This window comes from Falco punctatus, assembly GCF_963210335.1.
Source record: "Falco punctatus genome assembly, chromosome: 1".
Lineage (NCBI taxonomy): Eukaryota > Metazoa > Chordata > Aves > Falconiformes > Falconidae > Falco > Falco punctatus.
The window spans coordinates 48,008,971-48,028,104 of NC_137580.1; the positions used below are offsets into that span (position 1 = coordinate 48,008,971).

The following is a 19,134-nucleotide window of genomic DNA, read 5'->3' on the forward strand; positions in this document are numbered from 1 at the left end:
TCCTTGAAATGTATTATTTTTCTGAAAATAAATATGTAATAATTTTTTTTTCATTATTAAAGGACTGGTACGTGTCACTAGTGAGGTCACAGTGTTGCATCAAGTCTGACTCAGCACTGCTAGAAGGCGCAGAGCTGGTGAATAGGATTCCTCAGCCTGACCTGAACTCCTTTATGACCAGCAAGGTAACTTCTTTGTCAGATGAAACACGGTCAGCTGAAGAGGCTGTAATTATTTCTAATGTTCTTATTGGTAATATTAATAGATTATATCCTTAAATGTTAACGCTTCCAATTCATATAGTACTGGTAGTTAGTTCAGTTCTTGAATTTCGTTTGACTTTGGAAACTTAAAACAGATACCTTTTGTTTCTGTGGTCTAACAATGATGCTACTACTAACTTTCCGGTAGTACAGGTTGGGTGTACAGAGTGAAAGTGAAGGTTGGTTTATGTATTGCAGTCACAAAAATCTATTTTACCATTTTACATAATGTTCTCGTTTTGCCATACAGTCTCTTACAAGGCCAGATGCTTCTGTAACCTTTAAAATACCTGTGCTAGGTAACTTGCAGTATGCCACTAACAAGTCACAGATAGTAAATCTGGCGTAAAGGACAACTTGTATCTATTACTTTGTTTTCTGAGAATGTATTTTGTTCTGCTGATATGCAGAAATAATAGTGGGAAATTGTTTTAAAAATATTTGACTTAATTGTTTGAAAACTTATTTCTTGAAGATTCCTTGTATATAGATCATTCTTAAGCTTTATTCACATATTGTTCTGAAAATCTGGAATAAGCAAATTGATTTTTATTTCTGGTACAGTAGTGTTTGGAATTTAAATGTGGAACAAGTATGGGCTTAATGATCGTACTGTTACACCACAATGGAGTAGAGATCTTATTAACTAACTTGTTATTTAATAAACTGTTAATTTACCACCATATTAGTATGCCACAATAGTACTATCAGATATTTAGCTTCTCTTTAAAGCAATTTCTTTACTTTTTATTTACTATTTGATTTCAGGAATTCAACCTCAGCTTGTTAGCACCTTGTTTAAGCTTGGGCATGAATGAAATCTCAAGAGACCAGAAGAGTAGTTTCTTTGAAACAGCTCGGAGGGTTACTCTGGATCATGTGTCTACCACTGTACAAAACCTTCCTGCCAACCACCAGGTTTTTCAACCACTCTTGCCAACTGAGCCATCAGCCTACTGGAAAAAACTAAGCGATATCTTTGGTAATAGAAATAATGGTCTTCTAAAGTTTATTCTCTCCTCTGCAAAGGCACTTTACAGATGTCTTGTGAATGAATGAACTTACTATTTTAAAAAATGAAGATATGTGGCATAAATGTGCTAATTAAATAATTCTGAAAAAACATTAATTGAGAGGGGCGGAAAATTTGAACTGCTAGATTTCATCCAGTCTTATTTTCTAGGAGATGAGGTGATGTACCAGTCTATGATGACACTTTGTCGTGCACTGGCTCAGTATTTGTTGTTACTCTCAAAACTACCAGCTGGTCTCCGTGTTCCTCCTGACAAAGAGGATGATATCCTCAAATTTGTAGTTATGTCAGTAGAGGTAAGAAGCTACAGCATAATTAAAGATGTGATGAAATGTTGGGAGAGGGAATGACTTTGACTTAAACTGGTCCTATTGAGTAACTTCTGATCTGAGCAATTTTCTTGTCTTAACTGTAGAAATTTCTTCTGTGGTTATTTTTTTTTTTGATCTGTGCTAGTAAATCAGATGGGCTTATGTGGGATAAGGGCAGCTTTTTACAAGGAGAGGTTGATTGAATGAAGGAATGATCCTGGCATTTGGGAGAGTGGCCCTGCACTGATTTTTGGAACACTAAATAAGCAATATATAATGCTCATAATTTTATTGTATTTAAAATAAATTCTGTTCTCAGGAAAAAACGTCAGTACAGCTTGCTAGTAAAACTTACATATTGCTGAGTTAAAAAAAAAAAAAACAACAAAAAACCAAACAGCTTTGGTTGTAAGTTCTTCTGTTGTGAGAGTTTGCTGTTAATGAGAAATTTTTATTTTTGCACAGGCACTATCATGGCATTTAATGCATGACCAGATTCCGTTAAGTGTAGATCTTCAAGCTGCTCTGGATTGTTGCTGTCTGACATTACAGCAGTCTAGTCTCTGGAATTTGCTGGCTTCTGCAGCTAATGTGACATATGCTTGCTCCTTAATTAATTGCATTAGATTTATCATAGAAGCAGGTGAGTCCAATTTGAACAGCTATGAGAAAATTTTCTTAATAAATTGTCAGTCATCACTGATCAAATGCTAGGTGTCTGGAATATTTCCTCTGAGTCCTTTTTAATTATTTCTTTAATTTATTTTACTACTTTAATTTCTCATTTAAAATTTGGTGTTTACTTTTGAACTTGGGAGATGCCTTGAAGATGTTAAGTATTTGACTTAGTTTTGAGGAGAAAAATGGAGTACGAGATCTGTAATGGCTGTATCTTTTGAATATTTTTGTCTAATTCAGTTGCTGTTGAACCTGGTAATCAACTTCTCAGTCCTGAAAGAAAGAAGAATACTTCAAAAGGCTTAAGTGAGAGTGAAGTTGATTCAAACACACAGAGTAAGTAAATGATGAATTCCAGTTTTGCCTTAAACTTCCACCGAAGAAATGTTTGTAGGTACCTTTTCCATTACTATTTTCTTAACAATGATAGTTCCTCACTTATTTTTTAAGTGTCTATTAAATATAAGTTGACATTTTTTAACAGGTATAGTTGTTTTTTTCTTGCAAGTTAAGCATCAATGCAGATTCTTTTGGAGGATTCTGTTAGTTGTGCAGCATGCTGCAGACTGACTTTTTAAGTGTTGTGGGATTTTTAGATTTCATAGGATTGTCAGTATTTCTTCTGAAGAATGATAGATTCATTATCTGTCCTTCTACAGTATGGAAGCACTATGTTGAGGTGAAGGTCAAGTCTTCTATATCCAGTGGTGCTGGTGCAGTAAGATACCACTTCCATCCACAGAAATTACCTGCTTGTCAGATTTAGCATAGAGGCAGCTGTGAGACTGTTTTTTCATAAAACAGATGAGTCTGATCACTTTGAGCAGAGCATTTGTGAGAATTTAGTGTGGCATGTTCTTGCTTTGGTTAGAAATTGAGCTGCCCTGCTGACAGCCCTCAGACACTGGTAATCTCCAGCACCGAGACTGGCAAACAACATGCAGGCTGTTGTGGGGAGGGTGATAGTAACTGAAATATTGTAGAGTATTTCTTTGTATACATCCTTATTATGGTTTTGTCCTTTTTAGTCGACATGCTCTCTTATGAAGCATTTCTTGGTTTTCTGTGTTTTTAAAATGATGTGGCTTTTGATTAGATTCATAAAACTGAATTTCTTTCTCTCCCAACAAAGAAACCAAACACGTTACTGCGGCTTGTGAAATGGTAGCTGAGATGGTGGAATGTTTACAGACTGTCTTGTCACTGGGGCACAAAAGAAACAGCAGTATCCCAGCATTTCTTACTCCTGTCCTCAAGAACATCATCATCAGTTTAGCAAGGCTGCCTCTAGTGAACAGTTACACAAGAGTACCTCCCTTGGTATGTTCATTATGCTTTGTTTTCAGGACTTTTAAAAGCTTTTGAACAACATTTTGAAAACAAAACATGGTGCTGCGTCGTAACTTTTACATTAGTAGGACTTCAACCTTTAGCTGGTTTGATGAGCCAGTTTGTCTTTTTAAACACTGAGTAGCAAAACATTGTAGAGATAGCAAATAAGAGTTCACTTTGGAAGCAGAGATTTGATTAGAAAGGAGTCTAGTTGCTCCTTACAATTTCATTTTTAAGAATGTCCGGCTGGTAGTTTAAGAAAGGAAAAGGAAGCAGTGATGCTTTGTTAGGGCTAATATTTCCTCCTGCTCAGTGGGACTGTTTACCCTGGAAAGAGTGCAAAATCTACACTGCTACTTTGACACCTGAATTGACAAGTGGTTTTTTTTGTCACGCCAAGCACCACAGTGATGCAGCGGTGCTGGGGTGTCTGAAGGTAGTGTCTGAACTGACTCAGGTTTGTGTGTGGTACTATACCATGGTGTACCATGCGGATACTTTTGGATTGTATATTACTGATCTTGGATCTTTTGGACAAGGTATTTCAAGCTTTCTTTTTGGCTGGCGTAACATGGATTTAAGAGCATCTCATGATTACCTCCATGTATTGTTACTACTGTGAGATGTCTTCATTTTGATAAACTTCAAAACCATTATTGGGAACATTTCTAGGTGCTTATTAGGGAGAGAAAAAGAGGGTTTTCTGATAATGTGCAAGGCCATATCTCCAGTCTTTCTCTGTTTCTTAGTACTCTGTTTTTGAGCGTATGTCAAAAGATGCTAATTGTATTTTTTTGGATTGAGATTTTTTTTTGCCCACTCTTGGATGTATCTTTGTGCTTTTTCAGGTATCAATAGTATGTGAACAACTTTTCCTGAATTACCTTTCAGAATCATTTCTGCATAATCTAGGAGTCACCTAGCAATTAAATCCTAAACTGAAATATATGACAGGAACTTACTTGCTTTTATACACGAACTTGGACAGTAGTACTGAATAATTAATTTCTCTTGAGAAATATGCAAAGAAAAAACCCCTCCCCCCAAATTAGCAATGCAATGTAAAATTTCTATTAGCTGTGTTAGATATTTAGTCTTTCTCTAAGCATTTTTGTATTTGAAGAATTACTTTTTTACTGATGCCTTGTTGCTTTTGAATGGTGCATATATATTTATAGCTGTTGTGTTAGTACTATTTCTCTTTTGGATGAGTAGACTTTATATTTCTTCAGGTCTGGAAATTAGGCTGGTCACCAAAGCCTGCAGGCGACTTCAGCACAGTTTTTCCTGAAATCCCAGTAGAATTTCTTCAAGAAAAAGAAATCTTTAAGGAGTTCATCTATCGCATTAATACACTTGGTATGTACAAAATTAAAAATTAATACAGTTGGCTGTTATTGGGCATTCACCTGTGTTGGGAAGTTACTCAATAACTGAATCTGGTACTGTTTGTTTACTTCTGTTGCTTATGTGGAAGAGAAATACTATTTCAGAGCAGGTTAGTAATTGTGCTGCAATAATTATTATGTTTTGTTCAATGAAGGGGAAAAATTATAGAGATAAAGCCAAAAACTACTCCAACTCAGGGAGGTGCTTTCGGTGTGCTCTTAAAGTGGCTGCTTGTTTACTGGAGCATACACTTAACTATGTTTGAGAATATTTTGCTTCCCCATCCTTTTTTTTTTAATTCATGTATAGTGTAGAAATAGAATTCAGTGCGACACTCAATATTTTAAATGAGATGCTGTCACTTTAAAGCTTCTAGATATGTCAAGGTTTACTGAAGGAGAGATCACTGGGACTTATGAGTTCAAGTCTTTATCAATAGATGAGCCTGTCAAGGGTAATGCACCAAATTTTCCATATGCGTATGCAAGTTCTTTGTTTTGGGGTTTATCTGGTGTTTTTCTCCCTCTGATCTATGGGTTAATATTTGATTGACTTGTGGTGTGGCACTGATTTCTGTTTGATCACTATGATGCCTAAGGTGACATTCACATTTTTGATTCTTTATATTAGTATAAACAGCAAGGTATCATTCAGGAATCCTCTGCAATCTTTTATAGGTAAAAATCTGTTTGGAAAAATTCTTTGAGAAGTGCTTGAATTTTAATGCCTATTTCTAGGCAATTCAGTTATTTTGCTTTTAGGGCAAGAAGATTTCTTGGGTCATTATGGGATTCTCCATGACTTTCTTTACCGTGAGAACTGGACAGTTTTCTGGGATGATTTTGTGTGTTGTGAAAACCTGATGGGTCTTGGTGTTTTGGAAGTTGGACACTGAAATTATTATCTAAATGGTCCTGTTCAGGTTGTTTTTTTACATACATTTGAATAATATGCAGAACCCTTCTAAAAGCTTCATCACTTCCTAAAACAAAACAGTTAAATTTAAAGCTGTAGTGGTTACAAAAAATGCCAAATTGAATAGTAAATGGTATGAAACTAAATCAGTGGGAATGACGTACCATTTTTTTGATGCTGTTCCATGTTTAAGTTTGTATTAAGACATGAATGGCTATCTCTGAGTGTTTCCATAGGATGGATCAGCCGTACTCAGTTTGAAGAGACTTGGGCTACTTTGCTTGGTGTGCTGGTAACTCAGCCTATTGTAATGGACCAAGAGGAGAATCAACAAGAGGTAATGTTATTCACTGAATTATTTTAATTAAATCTTAATTAAACTAAGAAAAATGTAAAATTAATAAACCTGTAAAACAGAAAAGTAGTGAGTGAAACTAAGAATTTCTTTCTGTTTTGTATTTCCTTGTCTTTATATCCCTGTGAGTTCAGACACATCCATCTTCTGGCTTAAAACTTCTTCAAGCGTGTAAATAGTATGGCAAAATTCTAGTGAAGCTGTTTCAACTTTATATTGGTACATCATTCAACATGCACACAGTTAAAAGTGTGTTTGATTGGATTTTTGGCTTTAGGCACAATAGGAATGCCAAGAACTTTGAGAGAAACAACGTGTGAGAGAACTGTGCCTTTAGGATATATATAGTTCACTGTGACTAATATCTATTAATTGCTATTATTAATGTGCTATTTAATAACCAAACCTCAAGGGGATTTTCTTTGGTAAGATTTTTCGGTAAGATTCTTGAGTAGGAATGAGTCGACCTGGAGATGCATACTCATGTCTTCCACTCCCAGTTGTAGGCTATATGTATATTGGATACCTGGGCTTCTAATTTGGATGCCTCGGGTAAGCATTCAAAATTCAGTGGAGGGCATTTGGGGATTAGAGCTAGAGAAATTTATCTATAGCAAAAGCAATGATGAGACTGTTACAGTTCTCTTACACTTTTACAGTGGTGCTAAATACTGAATGTGTAGCATCTTGGTTTAGAAGAAACACTGGATGCATGTGGATAACGATGTCCAGAAAAATGCTGCTGAAAATTCATAAGGTTGAGTTGTGTTCCTAAACAGGCAGTTACCAAAAACAATCGTGTCCCTCTCTGAAGAGTTTCCAACTCGGATTTTATCTTGTTTGATGCTTTGTTTCAACAAGTAACTAATGGGTAGATTCAAAGAAAGCAACTAAACATTTTGGAAGTTACAAAATTGACATTTTGAGGTTTTAATGGTGTTGGGATAAGAGAGGATGCATGCAGAATGGCTGAGATGGAAGGATTGTTGCTGTTACAGTCACAATGCTTTGTGTGCATTGCTTATGTCAGTTAGATTTCGGGATGGGAAGAAGTCTAAGTGTCAGGCTTACTAATGATAATTTAGTGGAAGGTGACAAATTGATTTTCAGGTCTTTCAGGATCCTTTTTTTTTTTACAATTCAAATTATAGTAAGTTCATTTTACAGGAAGATACAGAGAGGACCCAAATTAATGTTCTTGCAGTACAAGCCATAACTTCCTTGGTGCTGAGTGCAATGACAATACCTGTTGCAGGCAATCCAGCAGTTAGCTGTTTGGAACAGCAGCCCCGCAACAAAGCTTTAAAAGCTCTGGACACAAGGTATTTTTTCACTTGTTCTAAAATGCATAAAAGTTACAATTGTGATAATATACAATTACAATTTCTTAATCCACCTGTAGCAATAATATGTATAGACTATTATCTGTTTACGTAGAAGTTACATGGACTTAGCATCATGCACCTGCTGAGTTAAAAGGCAGTATCTGGAAAGGACAATATCTTGCGAAAAACTAGTAAACAGCGTGCAGAACGTATTTCTTGACATTTCTCAGTTTTAGCATCCCTGATAATGAAAATAAGCATAGACACATCGCTGTAGAGTAAGCTAGTCAGAATTGCACAAAAGTGTTAAAGGGAAAATCACTTAAATTGATTTCTGTTGGGCTTTCAGGTTTGGGAGGAAGCTAAGTGTTATCAGGGGAATTGTTGAACAGGAAATCCAAGCAATGGTATCTAAGAGAGATAATATTGCTACTCATCACTTATACCAAGCTTGGGACCCTGTTCCATCACTTTCTCCTGCTACTACAGGTAAGTGCCTGTGTGCAGGGGGAAGGGGAGAATAAATTTCTTTTATGTTTAAAAGTAGAAAAGATACACTTAGGAATTTATTTGAAATCTAGTTTGCAGGAAATGAAGCCATTTTCACATCTACTTTGTAATGCTTGTTTTAAAACCTTCTGTTTTGTTGTAGGTACTCTTATCAGCCATGAAAAACTCTTGCTGCAGATCAATACTGAGCGAGAAATAGGTGATATGGATTATAAACTGGGACAGGTTTGTTAAAACTTTAACTGTGAACTTGACTTATATTACATTTCTTCTAGTTTATGAAAATTCAGTTAAGAGGCATTGCTTAACAACAGATGTAAACTAAAAGGTCTGAGTGGTGCAAGGTAGATCATAACTGGGTGACTCAGTCAGCTGTAACACCTCTCATATACTTTTTGTTTGTATGTGTGAGGTCTACCCATGAGCCAGCTACTGGGCAGTACTTTTCAACACTGTGTGCTAAAGGGTCCTTGTAGTGTTAGCTTTCACTGTAACGATGGGATTTTAATTTGCTATTGCATGCTTGCTATAGTCTGTAGGAAATGAAAAATCACTATCTAAAATAGCAGAGTAATATTTGATTTAACAATGTTGTCCCAGTGTAGGGACATAAATTTCACCGGATGATGTTAATTAGAAAATTAGCACTACATATGGTGAATTAAAAAAAAAAAAAAAGTCCTTATCCAGTTATTTATCTCCTTGAAAAATTAAAAATTAAAATCTTGCATAAAGTTATATACAAATTTTAGATGTAACATTTGTTTCACTATTTGAATAGTATGTATTAGTGAAAAATACTTCAGTGTTAGTGACATTATTTTTCTTGAGAATCTTTTGCATAGGGAAGGCTAAATGATCATTTATCTGCCTCTAGGCTTCTGTATGTTCTCTTGAGATTCTAAATGGCTTGAACATTCAGTATTTGCAGCTTTACAGACCCTACATGTTATTTACAAAAACTGTTAACACTATAATAATCTTTATTTGGAGTGTGTCCGGAGAAGGGCCACAAGGCTGGTGAAGGGTCTAGAGAATAAGTCTTATGAGGAGTGGCTGAGGGAACTGTGGGGTGGCTTAGTCTGGAGAAGAGGAGGCTCAGGGGGGACCTTCTTGCTCCCTACAGCTACCTGGAAGGAGGTTGTAAGCAGGTGGGGGTCAGTCTCTCCTCCCAAGTAACAGGTGACAGGACAAGAGGAAACGGCCTCAAGTTGTGCCAGGGGAGGTTTACGCTGGATGTTAGCCAACATTTCTTCACTGAAAGGGTGGTCAAACATTGGAACAGGCTGCCCAGGGAGGTGGTGGAGTCACTGTCCTCAGAAGCATTTAAAAAACATGTAGATACGATTGCTTAGTGACATGGTTTAGTGATGGACTGGGCAGTCCTGGGTTAATGGTTGGACCTGATGATCTCAAAGGTCTTTTCCAACCTAAATGATTCTGTGATTCTATGATAACAATACTAGGCATTAGAGATCCTGCTTGAAAAACCAATGTGTGTATATTTTTGCTTGGCTAAGAATTTTATGTAGAAATGATTTTTTTTTCCCAAGAAAAGTCTTTGAGCTATGCAAGATCAGTAACTTTAGAGGAAAAAGTAATACCTGTATCGAAACACAGGAAGTGCTGGTTTTGTTTTGGAATCTTCAGGCAGATCATTTATGAAATGTCATCAGCAGGTTTTACTGTTCTGAAACTTTAATTTTTTAAAATAAAATTTAAAGAAGAACTAACAGTTTATCTTCTTTGTAGATAATTATCTAGCCTGAGTCAAAGTACTTGAATTCTTAGTCTTGCCTGGTTTCATAAGAAAGTTTGCAGTCAGATATGCTGAGTTATGGTTTGAGTAGAGTTAGGAATGTTTTCCTATTGAACTGCAGTTGTTACAGTTATTTCTGAATGTTTTTCCTGCTTGATATGAATTGTAAATATTTATACTTTTCCTTAGATATTAGATCTGGTATGTTGACTTTGGGGTAATGCATGCACAGTGTTAGTGCATGTTTACAGGTCAGCCAGATGCTGCTTTCAGGATCACCTGTGTTACTGTACTAAGAATGTGGTGATACTGTTTTTGGTGTGCCATGCAGTTTAAAGCAAGTGAAATATTGAAAAAGATTAAAAAAAGAATAAAGTGATGTCTAGTTCGTGTAAATGTTATTTGAGGCTGTGTTGCCTGTCCTTTAAATGAAAAAATGTATTGGGCTTCTAAGATTTTTATTTTTCCTTAATCTGACTATGAGGGTATTAAATGTTGTGCTGCGTTTTCTTTTTCTTCCCCCCCCTCCCCCTCCCTGTGTGTTGCAAGGTCTCCATACACTCCATATGGTTAGGAAATAATATCACTCCATTGAGAGAAGAAGAGTGGGGTGAGGATGAAGAAGATGAGAATGACATACCTGCTCCTTCCTCACCACCAACCTCTCCTATTAACACCAGGTGTCTTATGTTTTTTCTTGTCTCTCCTCTGATTTATCAATAAGATTTTACCTCTTCATGTTGAGTTCAATAAGCTGGGTTTATAAACTGGATGCTGGTAAATAAGCGTGTTATTTCAAATCAAGTATTTTAGCAGGATTTAAGAATAGCCATTTTAACACATGTTTATTGTGCCTTGCAGGAAACACCGGGCTGGTGTAGATATACATTCTTGTTCTCAGTTCTTGCTTGAACTGTACAGTCAGTGGATATTGCCATCAAATCCTAGCAAGAGAACGCCAGTTATCTTGATTAGCGAAGTGGTGCGATCAGTAAGTCTAATCTATTACTCAGAGTCATAATTGAGTATATGCTACCAAATATTCAGAGCTAAGCAGCATTTATAAAGTATCTTTAAACGTATAGGAGATGCTGATTTTTCTTGGCAGTTTCATTATATGGGCAGTACATAAATATAACTTGACTAACTATTACATTACACTCATTTTAAACTATATAAGCATATGGATTGTGTATTCTGCTACTACATTACAGACACTTTATTGTTACTTAATGGTAGTTGGTATTCTACTTTACTTGCTAAAAGTAGATTTCAGGATTTTGCTTATTCTATCTCTGTAAAAAAATCAAGATTGAATAACAGTGTATTAGAGGGTTACATTGAATACTGAAGTGTAGAAGCAAAACTAAAGAACACAGGTGTGGAATGTGTCTTGATAGCCAGCATTCACTACTGTAAAAAATTTAAATGAAACTATCCTTGCAAAAGAGTATGTATTGTGTGTTTTGGGGTGTTACAGCACATTGTAAGAGGCACGTTTGTTCATTTTTGAGAATTACTTACAACAGTGGATTTGGTTTTGTAAACCTCTTGGGGGGGCAGAAGGACCACTTGGAGGTAACTGTTATCTGAGATAGATGGTGGAGTTAATTCTGGACAACAGTTATTCCAGACACCTGAGTTAATGTTTACACATTTAATAGATTTATCAAGGAATCTTTTGCTGACAGTTACAACAGAAGGAAGAGTCAGTTTTTGGCTGTCTGCTAATAGGCTTTTTTATATTCAATTTTAATTTGTTTACAGCTTCTAGCAGTATCAGACTTATTTACAGAAAGGAATCAGTTTGAGATGATGTATACAACATTGACAGAATTGCGAAAGGTGCATCCGTCAGAAGATGAGATTCTTGTACAGTATTTGATACCAGCCACTTGTAAAGCTGCTGCTGTTCTTGGAATGGTAAGAAATTCTCATGGAAGTCTACTGCAAATTCATGAGTGTCTAGGTTAACTCATCCTCAGGTTCTGCTGCAAAATCAAGAAAATCCCTTAGCTGGTATGCATGGCTATAAGAAATAATACAGTATGTATTCTGGGCTTTCAGAGGTTGCAAACTCCGTCTCCAGTTGTCCCATACCCAAGCAGAAAGGTTGTTCAGTTTCATGTTTTTTTGAGGTTTGAGCTTGATTTAATGTGCTTTCTGGTTTAGCTTATTCAGCTGAGTGTTACCTTTGCCCTGGACTCATTTATGCATTCCAGGCCAGAAATGAGGACTGTGGCTGTAATCTCATGAGAGCCTGAGACTGTGTATATGATTAATAGTAGCTTGGTAGTCAGGTATCCCTTTTCTTGCATCATTCTGCACCTAGAGACAGAACATTATTAATGTGAGTTATTTAATGAAATGTGTTGCTGTCATTAAACCTGTAGACCAGAGAGCAGTAGTATTTTCCAATGGACATTTCAGAGTGGGCCTATATATGAAAAAAATATTGCAAATTCTTTTGGAAGAAGTTAATATTTATAGAAACTCTTCGTGAGACTACTATAAAAATACATGGGTAATAGTGATAAGAAAAATTTTTAAAGACTTTTGGGGTAGGTCTTCTAGGAGCTATTGTAGCAGCAGCTGTGCAAGGGAAGGCTGTGAAAGTGATGCCAAACATGTAGAAGCAGTTCTGGAGATGAGCTTGTTCTGACTAGGCTGCCATTTCCCACTCTGTGAGAAGGTGTTACTAGTTCACTAACAGATAACTGACTAAATAGGTTAGTAGGAAGAACAAAAAGTTGATTCCATCAAGAGCTGCTTGTTGTCGTATGCTCAATTATGTAGAAAATGCACTTAAAAAGAGCAGCTAGAGAGCACACACTGTAAAACTGGCCAGTATCTTAATACTTCATGAATACAGGGATGTGGTTACTAAATACTTGATGTAGATTGTAAGAAAAAAGACTTTTCAAATCTAACAGTCTAGAATAGATTTTGCGTATTCCAGTAAGTTGTTGTACTTTGAAAAGAGGGAGTGAAGTATCTGATACAGCTTGAAGTTTGGAGATTAAACATAGAACCATGGAATCATTTAGGTTGGAAAAGACCTTTGAGATCATCAGGTCCAACCATTAACCCAGGACTGCCCAGTCCATCACTAAACCATGTCACTAAGCAGTCGTATCTACATGTTTTTTAAATGCTTCTGAGGACAGTGACTCCACCACCTCCCTGGGCAGCCTGTTCCAATGTTTGACCACCCTTTCAGTGAAGAAATGTTGGCTAACATCCAGCGTAAACCTCCCCTGGCACAACTTGAGGCCGTTTCCTCTTGTCCTGTCACCTGTTACTTGGGAGGAGAGACTGACCCCCACCTGCTTACAACCTCCTTCCAGGTAGCTGTAGGGAGCAAGAAGGTCCCCCCTGAGCCTCCTCTTCTCCAGACTAAGCCACCCCACAGTTCCCTCAGCCACTCCTCATAAGACTTATTCTCTAGACCCTTCACCAGCCTTGTGGCCCTTCTCCGGACACACTCCAGCACCTCAGTGTCTTTCTCGTAGTGAGGGGCCCAGAACTGAACACAGGCCTCACCAGTGCCCAGTGCAGGGGGATGGTCACTGCCCTGGTCCTGCTGGCCACACCGTTTCTGACACAAGCCATGATACTGTTGGCCTCCTTGGCTCCCTGGGCGCACTGCTGGTTCATGTTCATCTGGCTGTTGGCAAACACTGCCAGGTCTTTTTCCATCAGGCAGCTTTCCAGCCACTGTTCCCCGAGCCTGCAGCGCTGTGTGGGGTTGTTGTGACCACAGTGCAGGACCCAGCACCGAGCCTTGTTGGACCTCATACAGTTGGTCTGGGCCCATCAGTTCAGCCTGCCCAGCTCCCTCTGTGGAGTCTCCTGCCCTCCAGCAGATCAGCACTCCCCACAGCTTGGTGTTGCCTGCAGACTTGGAGGGCACACTGAATCCCCTTATCCAGATCATGGGAGTGGTGGAGAGAAATATGTGTAGGTCTGAGCGCCTGTGGTCTCGGAGAACAAACAAATGGAACACCGTACTGACTTGAGTGGATGCCGTCATATTCTTTTGGGTGTATACTGTAGGCATCTACCAGTCAGTTTCAGATTGAAGCATCCTTTGTGGTTAGCTGGAAGGCCAGAAAATTCAAACTATCCAATTCTTAGATGCAGAGGATTCTCGATAGCATATATTATTTACTGAACTAATGCTTACCTTGTTTCTTTGACTTTAAATCATGAGTACTTTGTACAGGTAAAAGTAGCATGAATTTACTAGTTAATCTGCAAGTCATCTCTTACCTGATTACATTAATCTCCTGACACTTGATTTGAAGTAGTTTTAAGCCAGGCTCTGGTTCACGCCATATTTTCTGCTATTTAATTTGTTGCAAGTATTTCCAAATGACAAGGACTCACCAGGTTTGAGGCAGTGTTGACTTCTAATGAATACTCTTGTTGGATGTATTAGGATAAAGCTGTGGCTGAGCCAGTAAGTCGACTGCTGGAATCAACCCTCAGAAGCACCCATATGCCAAGTCGGATTGGAGCTCTGCATGGAATCCTTTATATACTTGAGTGTGACTTGCTTGATGAGACAGCAAAGCAACTCATTCCGATTATCAGCGAGTATCTGCTCTCCAATTTGAGAGCAGTAGCACAGTAAGACCCGTACTTCCCTGCCCACCCCCCCCCCCCACCTGTTGGAACTGTTGCATGCTTATGTGTGAACAGAAGGGCTCTTTATGCTTTGCAGTTGTCAGTACAGTTTAGAGCAGGCTGTTGTATCAAGCAGGTTTTGTCATTGTCATTGAAAATACCAGCCGATTTTACATTTCGTTTACAGAAGAAAAAAGATATTTGAGGGTGGGAAAACTGTTTGATAGCTCAGGCTTTGTCTCTCTGGTAAATTGTGTTCCTTAAACCTTGCTTTTCTGTCAAAAGGCATACTCTTTGAGTAAGACTTGCAGGATCAGTAATGAAGCTTATTTCTCTTAAACAAATTGGGCAATGGTAACTTGTAATTATATTGCTGATAAATTTCTTGTGTTGTACTGAAATTACCATGATAACCAGTGCTCTCCTATGGAGTCTTGGTGATACTCCGTGTGATTTTTAAAACTGCATAAACGTCACGTGAAGAAATATGTAGTGTTTCTAAGGATTGTTCATACTGTCTCTGTTTGTGACTTAGACAAGTTTGATGTAAGTGACCACTAGTGGTTTTGCTTATTTACAGTTGTGTGAATATCCATAACCAACAGCACATCTTGGTAATGTGCGCAGCTGCTTTCTATTTGATCGAGAATTACCCACTTGATGTAGGGCCTGAATTCTCTGCAGGAATTATACAGGTATGTTATGATGCCTGTAATCACAGGTGGTCATGTGAATTGGGATCACCACATAGCTATCTTAAACACCTTGATTACTGTGGTGTAGGTGTGCTTTTGTGTTTAGTTTCCTTAATACCTGATGCAGTTCCATGCTGGCTGCAGTGGTGTGGTGATAGAAGATGACCTAAATACCTCAAAAACAGATAGTTGGCTTTTTTTCTTTTTCAGATGTGTGGAGTCATGGTGTCTGGAAGTGATGAATCGACGCCATCCATTATTTATCATTGTGTCCTGAGAGGATTAGAACGACTCCTTCTTTCAGAGCAGCTTTCTAGGCTGGACAGTGAATCGCTAGTTAAACTGAGTGTTGACAGAGTGAATGTGCAGAGCCCCCACAGAGCAATGGCAGCACTTGGATTAATGCTGACTTGCATGTACACAGGTATTTTTTTAAATATACATTTCTGGTGTGGTGAGAGATGAGCTTACTAACAGGGCTAATTTCCTTTATTTGTTTTTGTTACCAAGGAGGAGAAGGTCTTTTGTAGCGTTTGCAGTAAACTTACAATGTTATTTTGGTTTAGGAAAGGAAAAAATCAGCCCCAGTCGTACCACAGATGCAAATCCAGCTGCTCCTGACAGTGAATCTGTGATTGTAGCTATGGAACGAGTATCTGTCCTTTTTGATAGGTAAGAGAATAAAGCATGTTATGGGGCACTGGAAGGGAAATTATTCCCTTTGGCACTGTGTGGTCACTTCTTCTCTTTCTGACAGTTCTAATATTTGATCAATGACATTTCTCTGCTTACCTTTGCTTAAAATTGATACTTCTAGTAAATGCAGTAACACTGATGGAATTGCTGAAGGCAGCACAAGTGTACAGGAATGTAAATGGAAAACAGACATGTCCTAGCTGATACTGTGTGTTGCACAAACCGTAAGACTTTACAAATGTATTTCCAGCTCCCTTCAGGTCAGACTCTTAAGTGCTTTTCAGGATGTCTTCTGCATAATCAGGGATATAAATCCTGTTTACAGGAAATAATCTTTCAAACCACCCCAAGAGTTTAAAACCTTTTTCCCCTTCCCCCACCCAAATGTTGCTCTTTCAAGGCTGTTAAGTAATTGCAGTGGAAGGGTACAGTAAAAATTCTGTATTCACATGGAACTCATTTAATGGAAACATTTCAAAACCCATGTTTTGATCTGACAATCTCAAGCTGTCTTAAGTGAGCGTAGCATGTTAAACTTTGCGTAGTAGTTTGTGGGATAATGGGTTACATTTTTTGAAGTGTTCAGCGGGTTTTCTCTAAAACCGGATGAGGGTTTCAATTCTGCACTCGGTGAGAACTGAATTAGAGCAGTGCTTGAGTGCTTTTGAAAATATCACTTTTAAGAGTTAGCAAAACAAATACGAATACTACAAGCAGAAAATAACTTTTGTAGGGAATAATCGCGAGACAATAACCCGATCTTTACACATCAATAGATGCAGCCTTTATTAGGAAGACTTTCCAATCAGTGTTACTTAAGTCAAATTGTCTTTAAGTTGGAATGTCTTTTCCCCTCTATATAGTGCAGCACAACTTGTTTTTCCTGTTGAATATATTGGTCAATCTTGGTCTTGTTAGTAATGGAAAGAAGCGTTCTGCTTATAAAATGGTCTTTTCTCTGATAACTAAGAGTAGTGATCTCCCTGTCTTTAATTCTTCTTTATGTTTTTTTTCAGCATTCCTATTATTAAGTCTTGTCTCTGATGTCATTGCAAAGCTTCAAAATATGTTGAGTATTAAAAAAAAAAAAAAAAGTTGAGGGAGACAGGACATGACACCTGTAACGACTTTTAATAGCTTTGATAGGCCTCTTTGGGTAGACTGTTGGAGTAAAATTACATAAAGACTTGGATTCCTCAGTGTTGAAGACTCTTTTTGCCTATCTAGAGATGAAAGTATACTTTCTATTGCCAATTAAATTGGAAGAGAACTAGATATTTGCTGGAATTTGATTATAAAATTTGGGTTTTTTTATTATTTTTCAGGATCAGGAAAGGATTTCCCTTTGAAGCTAGAGTAGTGGCTCGGATCCTTCCACAGTTCCTTGATGATTTTTTCCCCCCACAAGATGTAATGAATAAAGTTATTGGAGAATTTTTATCCAATCAGCAGCCCTACCCACAATTCATGGCAACGGTAGTTTATAAGGTAGTGTTCATATGGTTTTGGTTTGTTGGTGGTTTTTTTGTTATAAGTTTCAGAAGATTTCTAAATAACCGACGGCTCAATCAGAGGGGCAAAGATCAATTTTGTTAGATCTAACAAACCAGTTGCAGTGATTGAGCTATGCTGCTGTAGGCTTTGTGTTCTGGGCAACATGGAAGGCTAGAATCACCTGTCACCCAGAAGGCAAAGCTCACAGCGGTACAGTTCAATCGCTGATACTGGCAAAAAAAAGACACAATTCATAGTTGTGATCCTGGTACTCGGACTCTTTAGGTCTGGAGGAGCCAGCCCAGGTCATCTGGCTTTATAAAACTTTACAGTCAAGCCCCTGTGGACTCTTGTTTGGCTTACTTGGACTCATTAATTGCTTTAGAGCGCATGTGTACACCCCATTCGATCTATAAAAACAGAGACACCAGAAAAGCCTTGCCTTTCTGTGCTTGCCTCAGTTTGTCAGATGTCACGAGTCAAGTTGGATCCTGGCTGTCTCTTCTGCAAATTCTCTTTTTTTCTAAGCTTTGTGTTCATTGGGATTGCCTCCAGGAATCCCTCAGAGCTTTGTAGCTGTAGAGAACCTTTACAAGAGAAACTACACTCTTCCCGTATCCATCTGCTGTGTCTTTATTCCTCTGTAAAATATTTTGCAGGTATTCCAGACACTGCATAGCACCGGACAGTCCTCAATGGTCCGTGATTGGGTGATGCTGTCTCTCTCTAATTTCACACAAAGAACACCTGTGGCAATGGCAATGTGGAGTCTTTCCTGTTTTTTTGTCAGTGCTTCCACCAGTCAGTGGATTTCAGCAATGTATCCTACAAAGACTGAATGTGTGCCCTTTCTGGGTAAATACAGCGATTCCAAAATGCACATTGATAGCCTTGAAGGATAAGTGTACAAGTTTAGCATGGAACAAATGGCAAATTTGCTGCAGTTAGTGGCGTATATCACTTTGTGCCATTGATGCCTCAGGTTGTGGGGGGGGGCGGGAAATCTTATAAGCAAATTATGAGAACAAAGTTATCTAAAAGTACTGTTTTAAGGTCTGTTCTTTGTGACTATGCAAAATGATTGGGCAAGTAAGTCCTTACTTTGAAGGACTTCTTAAAAGCTTCACTAGATAGCTTTGCAATGACCTTTAAAAGCGTTGTTCTATATTCCTTCTGCAAGATAAAATATATTAATTAAAAAAAATCCACCAAACACCAAACTCAAAGAAAATTATCCTCTGCATACAAACGTGTTTTGTGAGTGTTCTCCCTGGAGATGCACTGCAGTAATAGTGAGCTCTGGCAGTGGAATGACATCAGCCAAGTAATTTGGAAGAGCCAAAAGATACTGGTGGTATCAGTGCTGGGTTTATTTAAAAACAAACATACAGAAACCTCCAAAGAAACAGAAAAATAACTGTTGCATTTCATGACGAGGCAAAGAAGTGGCCATATGTCATGTTTGAAACTTGCTAATGACTGTTAATCTCAGCAGTGCTCTCTGGCTGTCAGGAGTTGTGTCTGTGGTGCTGATTCCACTGTTAACCTCCAGTGGATAAAGAAGATTCCTGCTGGATTAAAGTGTATTTCTGGGGGTAAGAAATTACTTGAAGTTAATGGCAAAACAGGATTTTTGTAGTAGTCCAATTACTACATGACGTTGTTGGTGAACTCAAAAATATGACATTTTACTGGATAACAGTGTTTTAAGTGCTATACCAAAAGATGAGCAACTTGTGTCCTATTATGA

General features: G+C 37.9%; 1 protein-coding gene across 8 annotated transcripts in view; it reads left to right on the top strand.

Annotated features, from left to right (window-relative positions):
- HTT (huntingtin) overlaps nucleotides 1-19,134 on the top strand; it is a 98,357-nt gene that overhangs the window by 63,613 nt on the left and 15,610 nt on the right. For 5 of the 8 annotated variants that reach the window (XM_080411020.1, XM_080411021.1, XM_080411026.1 and 2 more), the window contains 20 exons: nucleotides 63-185; nucleotides 1,032-1,245; nucleotides 1,447-1,592; nucleotides 2,073-2,250; nucleotides 2,526-2,621; nucleotides 3,418-3,605; nucleotides 4,850-4,976; nucleotides 6,158-6,258; nucleotides 7,444-7,598; nucleotides 7,951-8,090; nucleotides 8,254-8,336; nucleotides 10,420-10,550; nucleotides 10,732-10,861; nucleotides 11,638-11,793; nucleotides 14,312-14,502; nucleotides 15,080-15,194; nucleotides 15,405-15,618; nucleotides 15,761-15,866; nucleotides 17,216-17,378; nucleotides 18,044-18,204. In XM_080411020.1, coding sequence (XP_080267146.1) covers nucleotides 63-185; nucleotides 1,032-1,245; nucleotides 1,447-1,592; nucleotides 2,073-2,250; nucleotides 2,526-2,621; nucleotides 3,418-3,605; nucleotides 4,850-4,976; nucleotides 6,158-6,258; nucleotides 7,444-7,598; nucleotides 7,951-8,090; nucleotides 8,254-8,336; nucleotides 10,420-10,550; nucleotides 10,732-10,861; nucleotides 11,638-11,793; nucleotides 14,312-14,502; nucleotides 15,080-15,194; nucleotides 15,405-15,618; nucleotides 15,761-15,866; nucleotides 17,216-17,378; nucleotides 18,044-18,204 — 2,918 coding nt within the window. Of the gene's footprint in view, nucleotides 1-62; nucleotides 186-1,031; nucleotides 1,246-1,446; nucleotides 1,593-2,072; nucleotides 2,251-2,525; nucleotides 2,622-3,417; nucleotides 3,606-4,849; nucleotides 4,977-6,157; nucleotides 6,259-7,443; nucleotides 7,599-7,950; nucleotides 8,091-8,253; nucleotides 8,337-10,419; nucleotides 10,551-10,731; nucleotides 10,862-11,637; nucleotides 11,794-14,311; nucleotides 14,503-15,079; nucleotides 15,195-15,404; nucleotides 15,620-15,760; nucleotides 15,867-17,215; nucleotides 17,379-18,043; nucleotides 18,240-18,879; nucleotides 19,133-19,134 lie in introns of those variants that run through there. The other 3 variants (XM_080411022.1, XM_080411023.1, XM_080411027.1) reach the window with 3 other exon arrangements.